Source organism: Olea europaea, chromosome 20, assembly GCF_002742605.1.
Source record: "Olea europaea var. sylvestris chromosome 20, O_europaea_v1, whole genome shotgun sequence".
In the NCBI taxonomy this organism is placed as follows: domain Eukaryota; kingdom Viridiplantae; phylum Streptophyta; class Magnoliopsida; order Lamiales; family Oleaceae; genus Olea; species Olea europaea.
Genome location: NC_036256.1, coordinates 9,584,391 through 9,601,699, shown reverse-complemented (window position 1 = coordinate 9,601,699; position 17,309 = coordinate 9,584,391). Strand labels below are relative to the sequence as shown.

General features: G+C 31.4%; 1 protein-coding gene across 1 annotated transcript; it reads left to right on the top strand.

The window, feature by feature from the left end:
• The first annotated feature begins 3,040 nt into the window (after positions 1–3,040).
• On the top strand, positions 3,041–9,681 carry LOC111369578 (histone-lysine N-methyltransferase family member SUVH9-like). Its single transcript, XM_022991152.1, has 2 exons — positions 3,041–5,228; positions 9,110–9,681. Exon 1 carries the CDS (start codon positions 3,223–3,225, stop codon positions 5,155–5,157), a length of 1,935 nt encoding a protein of 644 aa, XP_022846920.1. The 5' UTR covers positions 3,041–3,222; the 3' UTR covers positions 5,158–5,228; positions 9,110–9,681.
• The last annotated feature ends 7,628 nt before the right edge of the window (positions 9,682–17,309 follow it).

Below are 17,309 nucleotides of genomic sequence, written 5' to 3'. Positions count from 1 at the left end.
TTTTGAAAAAAGATTTATCTGAGCAGATTGATGCGTAATAGCAATTGTTTGCTCAAGAGTTTTCATAACATAATTGTAATATTCCGAATTTTGTGCTCATTTAATTTTTAGAATAGCAATTTAACTTTTCAAAATTTAGTATGACCAAAATATTATTTATGGTTGCCAAATTTTGCATTGGTTGATTTATTAAAAGTTTTTCCAAATAATTTGTTAATTAGGGGTTTGGGATAAATGTCCATTTTACACCTAATTACTAAAGTTAAACATTATTTCTCCAACTTGGCCGAAAATTGATGAAACATATATGCATGAGGTGTTTTAAATTTAAGCATGAGGTGACTAACTAATGCATGAGGTGTTTTAAATTTAAGCATGAGGTGACTAACTAATGCATTAGGTGTTTTAAATTTAAGAAAATGAAACCATGCAGCCTACACATGTTGAATTTCATGAAAAGTCACCCAAAATTTATCATTTTTCTCACCTATAAATAGATGTGTTGCTGCCCTTTATTTTCCTTGCATGAAAAACAACTTATCACCTGTTTAAAAAAGGGAAGAAAACGTGAGGGAAGAAGAGGACCAGCCTAGCATTTCTCAATTCATTTTCAACCAAGATTTCTTCAAGTTTTATTGTAAGATATTTTCTATACTTAAGTTGTATGATTTCATGGTAATATTTATGCTTAAACTATGCATAAAAAACCATAATATAAATGTGGTGGACAAGTCCACAAAGTTAGATATCTATTTATGTTTTAGGACAAGTCCGAAGGGCACCGACAAGCCGGAATGTGCAAGTATGTGTTTGATTGCATTCTTTTGTGTAGTATTAACATGTTAAAATCCAAGCATGGTATCTTATTGAGTATTCTTTATACTCATAGTGTTCTATACTAAATTCTCAGATTCATAATTGCGGAGTTGGTGGAAGTCAGTCGGCATAATCGATGATGGGTTAGGGACAATGTTGTTTTGCATCAAAGTTTTGTTTTTGCATGTTTTGTTTGACTGCTTTCCATATGTTTTCTTATGGTATTGTATAAAAATATGTATGAGACATGATGTAATATGGTATTGGAAGTAAATTATGCAATTATATCTTCTATGTTGTGTTAAGAGACCTTTTTTTTAAAAACTTCTCCTTGCAAGTGAAAAGGCAGAAACGGGACAGTTTTTGGGTCAATTTCAACACGTTATTTTTGACTCCATAAACGTCCATTTGAGACTTTGAAAATATTACTGCATTCCTCATTGAGTTTTCTTAATATGGGCATAAGAATCACTCAATATGGGCATAAGAATCACTCAATTTGGATATCTGTAGCCTGAGATATGAATTTTTAAACGTTGAAGGGTCAAATCTGAAATTTCTGTGCAATACCTCATTGTTTTCAGTAAAGCGCCGATATTATATGATCTTGGAAATTTTTTATATTTTAACTTAGAAAACTACTTGAAAATGTCTTTCTAATGTCGTAAATTTCATAGAAAACAGAGTTGGGATGAATTTTATAAGAACAGTCGAACTTGCTGTTCCAACTAACCGTGACAGTGTAGAGTCCGTATATGTAAAGTATAATTTCTTGTCGACATGCGCTTCTGCGGGCCATTAAAATTTATGAGAGACATTTTACCAAGTTGAAAATAAGTTTCTAACATGTAATACTTCTATTTAAGAGTATTTACATGTACCAAAGGCAGAAGCTATTATGTTTAGTACGTGACACTCGAAACTTAAGTTCGGGGCGTCACAATAATCTTGATAAAAATCAAACTTTCATATTTCATAGATGGAACTTTCATCTACATTTCGAATAATCCACTTATGCAATTTTTTTATTTTTATTTTTTCAATTTTTGCAATTTGGAGTTCATGAGAATTGAATGCTTCTAATGTAAATGCATTATTTTGATCTATTTCTTCTTCATCACGAATAGTGTTTAAAATATTTTCAGATCTACTACTAGATCGCCTAAACCAATTTGAAAACAAAGACATAATAAAATGAAAATGAAAATAGTTATGAATTACTATATATAATTTGGTAATTTTCAATTTAAAATTCTTTATTTAATTAAAAAAGAATTAAAAATTCTTAATTTATAAAATATATACATATATAAACAAAAGTAAATTATAAAAATGATATAAAGAATATAAATATTATTTAATTAATATTGAAAAAAATAAAGGTTTGCTTAAACAAATATTTAATTAAAAAGAATTTTAAATTGGAAAAAAAAGAAAGGATTTTTAATTTGGTAATATTCAATTTAAAATTCTTTATTTAATTTTAAAAAAGAATTAAATTTCTTAATATAAAATTTCAAAATAAATTCTTAGCCTACAATCAGCCCACCAGATTGTTAACAATCGAGACCTGACTATTAACAATCGAATCCACAATAGGGTGACTGTTACTGGTCGCTTGGCTGCTTCTTCTCATCAAAAAATTGTCATTTCTAAAGAGAACAAGCTTTTTCCTTTTTTCTTTTTTTTTTTTAAAATTCAACGCTTATTTCACTATTACTCTCAATAATTTACCTAATCCACGACGAATAATTATTATAAAATCCACAAATAAACATCCATAAAATCCATAGATTTTTGAAACTTATTATTATAATAATAATAATCTTATTGAAAATAATGTCGCCGATGACTGGGTTGTGTGGTGGTCGAATTGTGAGAGTGGCGACTTCGACTTGATTGGACTGTTAGAAATTGTGTGAATTTCTTCTTCTTCTTCTTTTTTTCCCCCTCAATTTGTTTTTTACAATGAGGGTATAAATGACTTTTGGTATAAAGAATTAAATTTTTTATTTTTTAATGGTCAAAGGTCATCGAACTATTAGAATGTGGACTTCGACTTGATTTGACTGTTAGATATTGTTTGAATTTTTTCTTTTTGTTTTTTTTCCCTCTCAATTCGTTTTCATAACGAGGGTATAGATGACTTTTGGTAAATAAGTTTACAATTAACAATTTCCATGTATTTCCTCTAAGTTGATCAAAGTTGTAACCTAATCCTTCTATACGGAATACTTGTAAGCATTTATAAGAAAGCGCAAAGCTTTCTAACACACCAATTGTGTTTCGCCATTTCGATTTCTCCCAATTCGAAAATCTCTCAGCAGCAGAACCTTCGACTGCAAAACGACTGCTGAATTCTCTCGGATTTCTTTCCTAACAAAATCCCGAGAATAGTTGCAGAAAATGGATTCGATTGTACCCTGTTTCGACCTGAATCTGTACACTGAACCCAATTCTTCATCTACCGACATCCCAAAAAAAATCACCCCCAAAATGGAACCCATTGATGAACACCCACCATTTCTAACCCCTACAGACCACAAAATCCCCTCTGTTCCTCCACCGTCAGAGCTCGACGTCTCGTCGGAATTCAACCGCATTTCGGAGTTGTTTCGCACCACCTTCGCCCAAAGACTCCAGAAGAACGGTGAGGTAGCTATGCTTCCTGACGTAGACCCAAATTTGGGTGCTATAGTTCCGTACAACAATCCTGAAGCCCAGGTTGCTAATGCAGTTATATTGCCGCGTGTTGGCCGGAAACATGACCAGCGGTCGGCAGAGCTCGTCCGGGTTACGGATCTTAGACCCGAGGACTATCGTTGTTTTCGGGGCAGAATTCGTCGGACCCGGTTGCTATTTGACTCTCTGCGTGCCTTCTTGGTTGCACAGATTGAGAAAGGCCGTAATTCTTTGACCCCTCAGAGACGGTTAAGAGTGGATTTGAAGGTAGCACAGCTTATGAAGAAACAAGGTCTTTGGTTATATCGAGAAAAGAGGATTGTGGGTGGTATTCCCGGAGTTTCCATTGGGGATGTTTTCTTTTTCAGGATGGAACTGTGTGTGGTTGGCTTGCACGGCCAGGCACAGGCCGGGATTGATTATGTCCCTGCGAGTCAGAGCTCAAATGGTGAACCTGTTGCCACAAGCATTGTTGTATCAGGGGGTTATGAAGATGATGAGGATGCTGGGGACGTGATAATTTACACTGGGCATGGAGGGCAGGATAAACATAGCAGGCAGGTTGTGCATCAGAAATTGGAATGCGGTAACTTGGCCTTGGAGAGGAGTATGCATTATGGCATTGAGGTGAGAGTTGTTCGAGGTCTTAAATATGAAGGTAGTACTCATGGTAAAGTTTATGTTTATGATGGCTTGTATCGGGTAACTGATACTTGGTTTGATGTGGGGAAGTCGGGTTTTGGGGTTTATAAGTTCAAGCTTGTTAGGTTGGAAAATCAGGGACGAATGGGAAGTGTTGTGTTGAAGTTTGCGGAGAGTCTTAGGACTCTGCAGTTGGACGCTTGGCCAAAGGGTTATGTTTCACTTGATTTGTCGAGTAAAAAGGAAAATGTGCCTGTGTTTCTTTTTAATGACATTGATGAGGATCATGAGCCGCTTTACTATGAGTATCTAACCAGCACGCGATTCCCTCTACATGTGTATGATCATGGCGCAAAGGGGATTGGCTGTGATTGTGTTGGCGGGTGTTCAGATATTTGCTCTTGTGCAAATAAAAATGGAGGTGAGTTTGCATATGATCTGAATGGGATATTGGTGCAAGGGAAATCCTTGATTTTTGAATGTGGTCCCCATTGTCAATGCCCTCCTACTTGCAGGAATCGTGTTAGCCAAAAGGGGCTAAGGCATCGACTTGAAGTATTTAGGTCCCGGGAGACTGGTTGGGGAGCGAGGTCGCTGGACTTGATCCAGGCAGGCTCTTTTATTTGTGAATTCACAGGGATTGTTCTAACACACGAGCAAGCCCAGATTTTCACGATGAATGGTGATAGTTTGGTGTACCCAAGTCGATTTCCTGATAGATGGGCTGAATGGGGTGATTTATCACTGATATTCTCTGACTATGTTCGCCCTGTGTATCCATCAATCCCTCCTTTGGATTTTGCCATGGATGTATCAAGAATGAGGAATGTGGCTTGTTACATGAGCCATAGTTCCTGCCCAAATGTTATGGTACAGCTTGTGCTGTTTGATCACAAAAATATATCTTTCCCTCACCTCATGCTGTTCGCTATGGAGAATATCCCCCCAATGAGGGAGCTTAGTCTTGATTATGGGATGGCTGATGAATGGACGGGGAAGCTTTCTATCTGCAACTAAAGTTTTTTGATGTGTTGGTACGATTTCAATTGTTGTGCTGGGCAGCTTTCTGGGACATGATATATGCTAAGGTAAATTCCATATGTTAATGATGAGTACCTTTTGTTGTTGAATTATAGATTTGCATATCACTTTTACCTTTTAATGTGAATTTGTTTTGGTTGATGTGCGGATGCCTGTTTAACTAGTATTCTGTTAACTGTTATGTTATCTATTTGTAGGTATCAATTGAATACTAGAACAATTTTCTACATTATTCAGAAATACTACTCCTATTTGCTATTAAATTGCTATAAGAACCAGAATCTACTTTCTTTTTAAGTGTAAAACAAGTGCTTATAATTTGCATGTCTTCAATGAAATATCATCTCTGTCACTTGGTATCTCTACCATAATTGCTGATCAACCAAGAATTTATGTGTGCCCTCATGATTCGTTGGACATGTAGTTCCCTTTCGTGTTATTTTTGATACTTCCGTGGGAGCCTACTAGACTCCTCTATTTTCTTATGCTTATGTACCCTCTTGACTGGACCTAAAGTTTAATGGTCATGCGAATGCCTGTCAAGGTCTATCAAAAGTTTCTAATTGCCTTTTCTCTTATCCATATTACATTTTCTTTACGTTATTTAATTCCTTATATGCATAGAAGAAAATTTATTTCACAGGCTAATACGTTTACTTAATTCTGTTTATACCAATCTGTCCTTGGATTGATGGGGAAAATCTATCTGCCCATTATATATTCTTCAATGCAGTTATCATAAAAGCACGTCACCATAATATTTGAAAGAACCTTGCTTTCCAGAACAGGCTATAGCATGCTAGAACAACATGATACTTAAATTTCTATTCAGTGCATGATAAATATTCAGTGAAGTGTTGCCGTCATTGTCTGAAACTCTAATATTAGATCTAGTTCCCTTTTTTCCACTCAATTTATTGTGGTTCATTGTAATAAAAATGACTGTGTTCAAGATTGGAGAAGAAAATTCCTGTACTGGGCACTAGAACACCGTGGTTTGTGCCTTTTCCTTCAACAAAGTTGGTTCTCATTTTTTGATAAAACAAATTTGAGATAATGAAATATTAGAGCTATGGAGGGAGACATAATTGACTGGTCCAATGTCAGCAGCGCTAAAGAACCTGTAGAAAACTATAACTGCCTCCCACCAGTCAGCCATGATGGCAAATCCTTGGAGCAGAATAATCCCTTTGTAGTTGATCAATCAAGAAGTTGGAATCCCATTAAGCCCGGTTTGATACCCATTTTTCTCTCACTTCTTTTCAACCATATATTCTTCAATAAAATAATATTACACACAAAACTAAAACTTTTTCTTAATTCTTAACCACACATTCTTCACCAATTAACTATTTCAAAATGCATTCTTACTTAAAAATGGGAAACAAACAGGGGCTAAATAAATAAATAAGAAAATACTAGAAAATTGGAATAATTGGAGATCTAGTCCTTGTTTGTCTACCCTTATTTCAAAATACATTTTTTTTCTCAAATTCATTTTCAATCACACATTCTCACAATAAAATATTTTGCACGTAAATCCAAAACTTTTTCCTACTTTTTAAATGCACATTCTTGAAAAAATCACTTTCTGAAACTCATTTTCATTGAGTAATGTAAACAAACAGGGACTCAGTGGAGGGAAACCTTGACATGATGTGCATATGCTTATGGCTGAACATCCTGAATCTGATAAATTTTGTTAATATAATACTCTGAATATGAAGATGTTGCCAACGATGAAAATAATTGTAGTCTACAGTTGGTCCCAGCTTGATTAAAGATAAGGTATTAAATCAAGTAATTTCTCTGGTAAATGGCCAACCTTAGAGAAGTTAAATGAGAAGTCTCTTTTGTCCCAATTCCAAACATGGCGTCAGATATAGTACTTTTGATGACTTAGTGTAGGGGTTTACCTGAGGTATTTCTAGTTTATTTTGAAACTTTTAAAAAAATTCTTTAGATTATTAGTGAGTAAGTTAAGTAAAAGAATGCATTTTCGAATAAAATGAGCAGGAAAACAGTTTTAGGTTTCATTTTTTAGAATAGGTACCCAATAAACAATTTGACTGTATAATTAAGATGGAATGCTATAAGCTTACATTCTTAAACACCTATGCTTGCAATTCTATCTCCTATCTGAACATAATAACACAATAAAGTAGAAACATTGTATTGAACATGTCAAATAATATATTTATTGATTCAAATTGATAGTATTTCATTCTCATTAACTATTAATTTAATGTCTCAGTAGTAAGGATGCACTTGAAACTTATATAAATAGTTCTCTATATGATTTAGAATAATTGCAGAAAAAATTCCAAAAAAATTAGAATCTTGCTTTTTATTTTAGAAAAAAAAAAGAGATTGAATCATACATCTTTGTATTTGTTATATATTTTCATTTTACTTCAGAAAAGACTTATATTATGCTGCAGGTTGGCATTTATTTATACAATGTGCAATAAATCCCTCGTTACTTGTAGAAGAGTATTGTCCCATTTTTGAATTTCTTAAATTATGGAATAGTATGACGTAAATAAGTGCATATATAATATTTGTAGTTTGCATTCCAATTGCTGCCCTTCCAATTTTGTGAATTATGTAGCAAAATTTACGTACTAGATGCCATAGATTGGGATATTTGAATATTGTACTATGGGCTTGAATATTACATTTTCTTCTTGAATTAAATGGTATTGAGATTGAGATGAGGGACTGAAGTTAGTTGTATAATTTATTACATTAACTAAGAAGGTTTGGCAAATTAGCATCCTCTGTATGAAGTTTCTCAAATTAATAAGAGAAACCGTGTGGTTAGATATCAACTGAGGGGCTTGGAATTTTTAGTTAGGCCCAAGACATAGTGCATATTCAAATTTCTCAGTTGCTTTTTTGTTGCATCTTTCGTAAGTAATTTATTCTTGATAAACAATTTATCACGAGTTCCATTTTACACCGTCTTTACTATTATATTTATAGAGGCAAACTTTTTGAACAGGATCTGCTCCCTTTTGAAATAAAATCATTTTTTGGTCGTGATATTGGAAAGTGTAGTAATCAATTTTATCTTGGGTGAATTGGCTGATCAAAATGAAAGGAGTGACATCAAAGTAGTAAACTGCGTATTTTTAATGAGCAGTTATCAAGTACTCTAGACCGGTTAAAGGTGAGAAGGATGACTTATTGTGATGTAATATCTGCATCTAAACTGATCAGCCAGTGGATCAGAAAATGAAGGGGACAAAAGTTAACTAACTCACACGCTATCATTTGCCTGAAATATACACCCATGTACATTTTCTTGCATCAATGTATTACACTTTTGGCCTCTTTATGACATGGGTGTCCACAGTCCTGGAAGGCACTTACCTGGTGGTGTCAGTTGATATGGGGTACATGGAAATTTTCGGAAATGTTTGATTGGGATTCATAAAAGGCCAACCTTTAGAAAAACACCTGTTTTATCCTTAAATTTGGTAAGAATGAATAGACAATCAGCCTAGCAGTAGACAATGTACCTTACGCTGTAATGGAATGGTATCCCCATTTACCACCCAATGAGCTTATTTTAATGTTAATTTTTTATTGTTTAAATGTGTTTTAGATTTAAAAAACATAACATTCAGGTCAGACGGGATTGGGGTAATTTGCCATCCCTAAGTGAGAATTGGTCGACTTGGACTTTCGGAAATTGCAATATATATAATCGTGCATGATTCAACACCTGGAAGCACAAAAAGGGTAATAATGTAAGCTGATAGAGGTTTACCTCACTTTCTGAGGACTTGTTGAATTTTATTAATGCTTATTTACTACAAGTTTTAGTGTTTTGTTGTCTTGCTTCAACCAAGTGTCTGGTTGTGGAACAAATTTGAGATGATGAAATTGGATATCTACTGATTATTTTTCTGGAATTTTGCAGGAATAACGTACAATCCACCATTTTTGGCTGATTCTACTTAATATAGTTTGCCTATGCAGACAGAAATTTGGCATTATCTTTTTGTCAGCAGATTTCAAGCCCAGCCTCCAAACTTTGTGCACCTCATCATGTTCTGTTTTGTAGGATGCTTCATTCTCTTTCGAACTTGTCCAAATAATTTTAACACAATTTTGCTATTTATTCACCGTCCGAGTTTAGCTTGTGTCTATGCAGATGATAATTGAATTAGACAGGAGACAAGTGCCAAGGAAAGGCTGTGAAAAGGTGATATCGATGTATGAAACCTGTTGGGACGATGCATTCCCTGTTGTTAGAAAATTTACCATGTATTAAGTTCTGTACTGTGAGCTTGTATACAAGAGATTCGGTATTGCATAAAACTGTACAGAAAAAGTAGGTGCTTTTGGTAATGTATGATTTCTTTTCTGTCATTCTCTACTTTGTGGGTGGATAACAAAGGGAGCCAGTTTCTGATAAATTCAACAGGCAGAGGTACATTATTTTTGTTTATATATTTAACTATAAATGAATTCGAGCAGATTTTTGCTTTTCATTTTTACCCTTTGGTTTAATATGGGCAGTAGCCCTGTATGCTATTGGTGAACTTCAAATCCCACAGCTCTTTGTGCATGTATGGGCGAGCTTATAAGTAGCTTATAAAGTGGAATATGAAAGGGACTATTGGGCTTCCTGTATATGATTTTGGCGAGATTTGATAATAAATGGGGAACTGGGATAATCCTTTGTTTCTAATTGTCAGGTTATTTGCATCCAACCAATTAAGAATGCTCGAATAAAAAAATGTTATCATTGATTTTCCTTGAAAGTTCAAAATTACTGTCCTTTATCCACGAGTTTCCAAGTTTTTCTCTATTTTCTTGCTACTATCCAGAATTTTGATATTAGTTCCAATTAAGTCATGTAAATCAACTACTTAAACAGTTACATTGTAACGACCCAAATTTTATAATTACCAAAAAGGATGTATTCTAAATACATTAACAAAAAAAAAATTCCATCGATAAAACATAATGCAGTTTTATACTTGTAATCCAATTAGACATGTTTAAAATTTTTAATTAAAAATTCTTATGAGTTAAAACTAAGAAATTGTTAAAAATAAAAAATAAAAAATAAAAAAAATCTTATTACACCGGATTATTTTTATTGTGTTCCATAAGTTTTGGCACCACGATAATACTGCATCGCTCGCCAACCAACGAGTCGTTCCAACTTGTGAGGAGTAAGAAAAATTGTGAATATATGGAAATACTCAGTTGGATGCGAAAATAATGGTCCAATCATGAATAAAAACATTAAATCATGCGTAAAAATATTATATTGTCATATCATATCTTTAGATACGATAAGAGCTCATGTTATATCACATCGTTGGTACTAAATGACCATTTCATATCATATCATAATCATAATATTTATGAACATGAAGAAATAATTTAAGCGGGATAAATCACTTGCACCTCGAAATCCTACCTTGATTGATAATAGGGATTGTTGGAAAAGAAGCAAGACATTCACATTCCCAAATCTTTAATTTCAACTTGCTCCCACAGTAATGCGTATCTATGTTTTTCTCTTTTCTTTTCCCTTTTTAGGATAGATAATGATTATTTTTGTATTGTATTTAACGTTGAAAGGGAAATTAAATTTTTAATAGGCCAAAAATATGCATGATGCTGTGATTTTCCCTACAAAAGGATCCATCCCGAAATCCAAGAAAAAAAAAGAAATCATTTCTTTTCTTATCCAATCTACACGTGCCAAACCACTCCGATATACTCCCAAAGGAAAACTCTCCTTACACAGCACCCTGTGCACAGGGTCCACAACATGTGGGGTCCACCCCCATGTCTCACACCCTGTGCACAGTGCTGTGCAAATAGCACAGCAGACTCCCAAAACCAAAACAAGAAAATAATATTAAAATAAAACTAATTGACAACTCTTATCAATTTTCAAATCAAAGCAATTAAATATTATAAAAATAAAGCTACTTATCTCTCCATCAACATCAAATCATTATCATTTAAAAATATTTCTTCAGTCAAACTAGTGCACATGTGGATTGCTTGAAAGAATCAATATTAACTTAGGCCTTGTATGTGGTCCTTTAATTTCAAAAATTGGAGAATGAAATAGTGATTGATGTTGAAATATATGATTAAAAAAGAAAGAATTTTTTTTGATATATGTGTAATATTATTTTAATGGAGAATGTATGATCGAAAATGAGTACTGTAGAAAAAATAATGTGGTAAAATGTAAAAGAATGGTTGACAACAAGGGCTTAATTAGTTATAAATTTAGGTAATATTTTTTCAACGTTAACAAAATGAGCATAACTTATGCGAAATAATTATTTCTCGAGCCTAATATGCATTATTAATTAAGAGCTATCTAACGAGCTTGATATTGATATATTTATACTTGCTCTTTCAAAATTTGATTATTTGACTCAAATAGAAATATGAATTTAAAACCTACTTCATTTTAGCCCTCGAATTTTTCAAAATATAAAAATATAACATACAAAACAAATACATTTTTATTCTTTTTTTTTCTTTTTGGGCGTCACAATCTTCCACCTTAAATATTTTCATCCTCGAAAATTATATTAACTAATCGAAGAGTTCTGGATACTTGATTTTAAGCTCATTTTCCTTCTCACCATGTTGACTTGTCCAGTCCATGATTACGCCACTTTGACCAGTGGAACTTCTCTATTACTGAGTTGATGCACCTTTTTGTCCAAAATTATCATTGGGATTTCTTTATATTACAGACCTGAAAACTCATTTTGAATTTGTATTTTATTCTCTAATAATAACATAAATCGAAATTTTGAAAATGTAAAAAATAATAATAATAATAAATTAAAAATTAAACGGGATAAAAAGTTGCCCCGTCCCATCCCCGCCTCGTCTAAAGCAAGGTGGGGGGTTGGTGAGACGGGACGGGCAGGAAGGGGTAGAGGCACCCCATCTCGAACCCGCCCCACTGTCATCTCTAAATGACTTTAAATTGTTCACATTTACAAGATTTTTCGTTGGTTTATGATATGTTTTTAATACGTGTCTTTTTAAGAAAAGATTATAATCAAGCTTATTGAAAAAAAAAAAAGATTTATTTCTGGACTTCCAAAATAATTTTCTAAAAGAGTCAAAATTTCAATAAAAAAAAATATGAAAATAATATTCCTCATGATACTCTTACTTATGAAGAATTAATCGTGAAGGATTAGCTTTCTATAATGAGATAACACTCAAAGCCAAATTGCAACAAAAAATACTTGATAGTTGTAAAGAACTTGATTCTTTCTGTGAATAATATGGATTTTAGAAAATTATTCCTCATTCGAAAACCAAAATAAAAAAAATTTTTAAAAAAGAAAATTTTATTCTAAAGAAAAGAATTTTCAAAAATCTTCTTATTCAAAAAATTATTCTAAAAAGAAATTTAAAAAAAGAATAATATTACTTGTTGGAAATGCAGAAAGCCAGGACATTATTCGAATAAGTGTCATCTCGAATGCAAGATTAATAATCTCCAAATTGATGAAGATATTAAGCTTAATCTTCTCAATCTTATCAAATCCAGTTTCAGTTCTAAAGATGAAAATATTTCTAATTTAGAGAATGTTTATTAACATCAAGAAGATTCTAATGCGGAATCTAGTTTAAACTTTTCTTCTTCTAATCAAAGCAAAGAACTTTGTTATTGTAAAACTATAAATGTTCTTACTAAATAAGAAGAACATATTAAAGAGATTGTTGATTAAATTGAAGATTCACTGCTCAAAAATAAGTTTAATTCTCTTTTAACTTCAAGTTCGAAACCTACTTTTAAACCTTTCAATATTCAAAATGTTTAAATCATTTTGAAACTTCAAAATTTTATAATTCTGATTTAAAATCAGTAATCAATATTATGAAATCTCAAATTTCTATTCTTGAACATCAGATGGAAGATGTTCGAATGGAAGTTGCTCTTCTCAAAACTCAAGATTTAAAGCAAAAGTCAAAAATTTCTTCTTCATCATTTTCTAGTTCTTCTAATAAAGAATTTATTCCTTCTTTTACTACTTCTAATCCTCAATTTGAAGAAGATATGATTAATGTTATTAATTGTATTTAACTTCAAAAAATGGTACTGCAATATTACTATTGTAGTCAATAAAAAATTCAAATATACTTCTAGAGTCCTTATTGATTCTGGAGTTGATCAAAATTGTATTAGAGAAGGATTTATCCCTACAACATATTTTGAAAAAAAATCACTAAACGTTTTTATGGTGCCAGTGGTAAAAAGCTTAATATTCAATATAAACTTAAAAAAAATCACAAAAAACTCATGTTTGCAATTCAAATATTTGTTTAAAAAATATATTTTATCTTGTAAAAGATTTAGATTAAGAAGTAATTCTTGGTACTCCTTTTATTGTTCAAATTTATTTTTTTAAGCTAATTCAAAAGGCTTGACTATAAATATTTTTGGTCAAGAAATTTGTTTTAAATTTACAAGCCTTCCTTTTTATAACGATGTAAATTTCTTAAAAGAAACATCTATTTCACAAATTATTAATAATATTAATTTTAAGAAAAATCATATTAGATTTCTTAAAGAAGAAATCAAATTTCAAAGAATTGAAGAACAATTAAAAAATTCTTTAATTCAAAAGAAAATTTTAGATTTTCAAAAACAAATTGAAAAAGAAATATATTCTACCATTCCAAATGCTCTCTGTGATAAGAAGAAACATGTGGTTTATGTTCTTTGCAATTTTGATTTTCATTAATCAAACATTCTTACAAAATTCCGTCATATTCAAATGAACAAAGAACTCTCAGATCATTGTATCAAGGAGATCACAGATTTGCTTGATAAAGGTCTCATTAGGCCGAGTAAATCTCCTTAGAGTTGCTTTGCTTTCTATGTCAATAATTCTATTGAAATTGAGAGAGATGTTCCTCGTTAGTTATCAAATACAAACCTCTCAATAAAGCTCTTCAATGGATTCGATATCCATTACCTCAAAAGAAAGACCTATTAAATAGGTTATTCAAAACTGTCATCTTCTCAAAATTTGATATAAAATCAGGTTTCTGACAAATTCAAATTAAAGAAGATAGATAGATACAAAATTGCTTTAAATATTCCTTTTGGTCAATATGAATGGAACGTTATGTCATTCGGTCTTAAAAATGATTCTTCTGAATTTCAAAAAATTATGAATGATATTTTCAATCACTTTCAAATTTTATTATTGTTTACATTGATAATGTTCTTATATTTTCTGAAAGTATAAAATATCATTTCAAACATTTAAATGCATTCATTCATATAGTCAAGAAAAATAGCTTAGCAGTTTCTGCTAAGAAAATTATTTTATATCAAACAAAAATTAGATTTTTAGGACATAACATTTATCTAGGAACTATTACTCCAATTCAAATAAGTCTAGAATTTGCTAATAAATTTTCAAATGAAATTTTAGATAAAACAAGTTTATAGTGTTTTCTAGGCTGTCAATTTTGTTGCTAATTTTGTAAAAAATATCTTTCAATCCTTGACCTTACTACCTCCATTATTGTTGAGATTAATGCGTCTGGCATAGGGTATAGTAGAGTGTTAAAGCAGATTTCAAATGAGTCAAATCAAGAACAGTTAGTTAGAGACCATAGTGGAGTGTAGATCGACCCTCAAAAGAATTATTCCACTATAAAAAAAGAGATCTGCTTTAACACTCTACCATACCCTATGTCAAATAATAAAAAATTGATTTTGAAAACTGACGGTAAAGCGTCCAAAGCTGTTTTACAAAAAGATGTAAAAAATCTTATTTCAAAACAATTTTTTGTAAGATGGCAGCTATTTTGTCCTATTTTAATTTTGAAATTTTATATATACAAGGTAAATCAAACGTTCTTGCAAACTTCCTTACAAAAGAGTTCATACAAAAAAGGGAGAGTAGTGAGAATTCAAAATTGAGAGAAAATAGTGAATGAATTGGACAGATCAATTTGAAAAAGAGAGAAAAAAAAATTCATAAAGAGAAAAATCTTCAATGGCTTCTCTTGAACCTCAAAATCCCTTTCAAAAGAAAAATAGTAGAAAGAAAAATACTACTCCATTATTTTCAATTGATGATCTCTTCAAAGAATCGTCAAAATATGAAGAACAAGCTGCTTCTTCTTCCGCTTAGAATATTCAAAATACAATCCTTTCAACCCTTGTTTTCAGAAAGCCAGACCAAAATAAACAAAGTCCAGAACAATTCAAACCTTCAAACTTCAAAAAAGTCATTCAAGGTTCTAGAAAGTTTTCTGAAATAAACCCCGCTCCAAATTTTCATCCTGTCATCCAATTTTTGAAATGGAAACATCTTGGATCAATAGATATTCATCCCTTGAAGTTGTCTTCTAAGCTTTTTTCCAAAAAAAATTTGTTTCATGCCCTCTCATATAAAAAAATCTCAAGAATATTATGAAGCTATCCTAAAAAAAAAAAAGAAAAATGATCGGCTATAATTTCTCATACTCCAGATGAACAAAATCCAAATAAAATTGATTTTTCAAAAATACGCGTTCAAAGGGTGTTGTCATATGAAAATTGGGGACAACAACCATGGAATGAAAAACGAATGCGTCTTTGTACTTGTGAATTATTTGAATTTCATTTCAATTATTTTGATTATAAGGATGCCTGGTATAATGTTTTTTATTTTAGACTAGTGACTCATTCTTGGTTTATTATTTTTTATCAAAATTGCAATCCAAAATTTTCAAAATGATTTCAAACTTGGCTCGAATGTTTTGGAATTGAAAAGAAGATTTTACACAGTCTCACTCTTCAAGGATTCAAACACTTCAAAAGAGAGGCAAAACCCTTTTTAAAGCCTCAAGAAAATCTTTTGTTTCAATTTGCATTCAATTTAAGAGTCTCATGGATACTAATTAATTCTCCATAAGTAAGAGTATCATAAGGAATATTATTTTCATAATCATTTTGGATTGAATTTTTGACTCTTTCAGAAAATAATTTTGGTTGATTACAATCTTTTCTTAGAAAGACACATGTTAAAAATATATCTTTATACCAATGAAAATCTTGTAAATTTGAACAATTTAAAGTCATTAAAATGTTTGAAATCTTTTCTAAAACCCTTGCACACATGTAAGAAGCTTTTATTTGTGTCTTGTAACTTTGTATATATAATTGTATACAAAAGTAAAAAACTTAGGGTCTGGTTGATTGTAAAGATGAAATTTGAGTGGAAAAAAAACGAATTTTAGGGAATTGAATTACTTAGAAATTGTTTTATTGCGAATTGTTAATTATTGTGTTTGATTAGTATAATTTTTTATGTGAAAAATGTTGAAATGAAAGAATTTTTTGATGTTCGATTGACTTTATTTTACATGAAATTTATCAATTAAAAAGATATAATTTATTGATATTGAGGATAGAATTTGTTTCCATTGTTAAAAAAAATAAAAAAATCATCAATCTTTTAGTATTCGTTTGACTTTGTTTTACATGAAAATTATCAATTAAAGGAAAATATTTTTTTACAATTAGGGATAGAATTTGTTTCCATCACCAAAAAAAGAAAAACGAAAAAAAAGTAACATAGAAAACCAAGAAAATTGCCCCTTTTCGAGAAAACCAAGAAACGAATTCCGCGGAAAAAAATGCTATTAAATAGCTAAAAAGATGGAAAATGGAATTACATTTCGTAGTTCCATGAAAAATTGTTGCTATCACACAGAGCTTTAGTAAATTATTGTGTAAATTATAATTGGGTAAATGATGGGTGTGGTACAGGTTCATAAGTCGGATTCTCAATTTACTTTTTGCACAGAAAAAAGAAAACAAGAACTATATAATGTTTTACCCACTCAATATATCACAATAAATCCCACATAATGATCACACCCTTTCTGAATGAAAATGGAAACAAATCAGAATGTATGCAAGAAATAGAAGAGGAGGAAGATAGGCTTAGCACTAATTTATATTGTTAAAGTAGAAATAAAACAATCAAATATATATAGGACACAAAATACCACATACAATTGTACTTATACACTAATCTTGGCTTAAGATTGAAAATGAAATTCATACGTCGATCCCATGAGAAAAGGCTCGACGAGAAGCA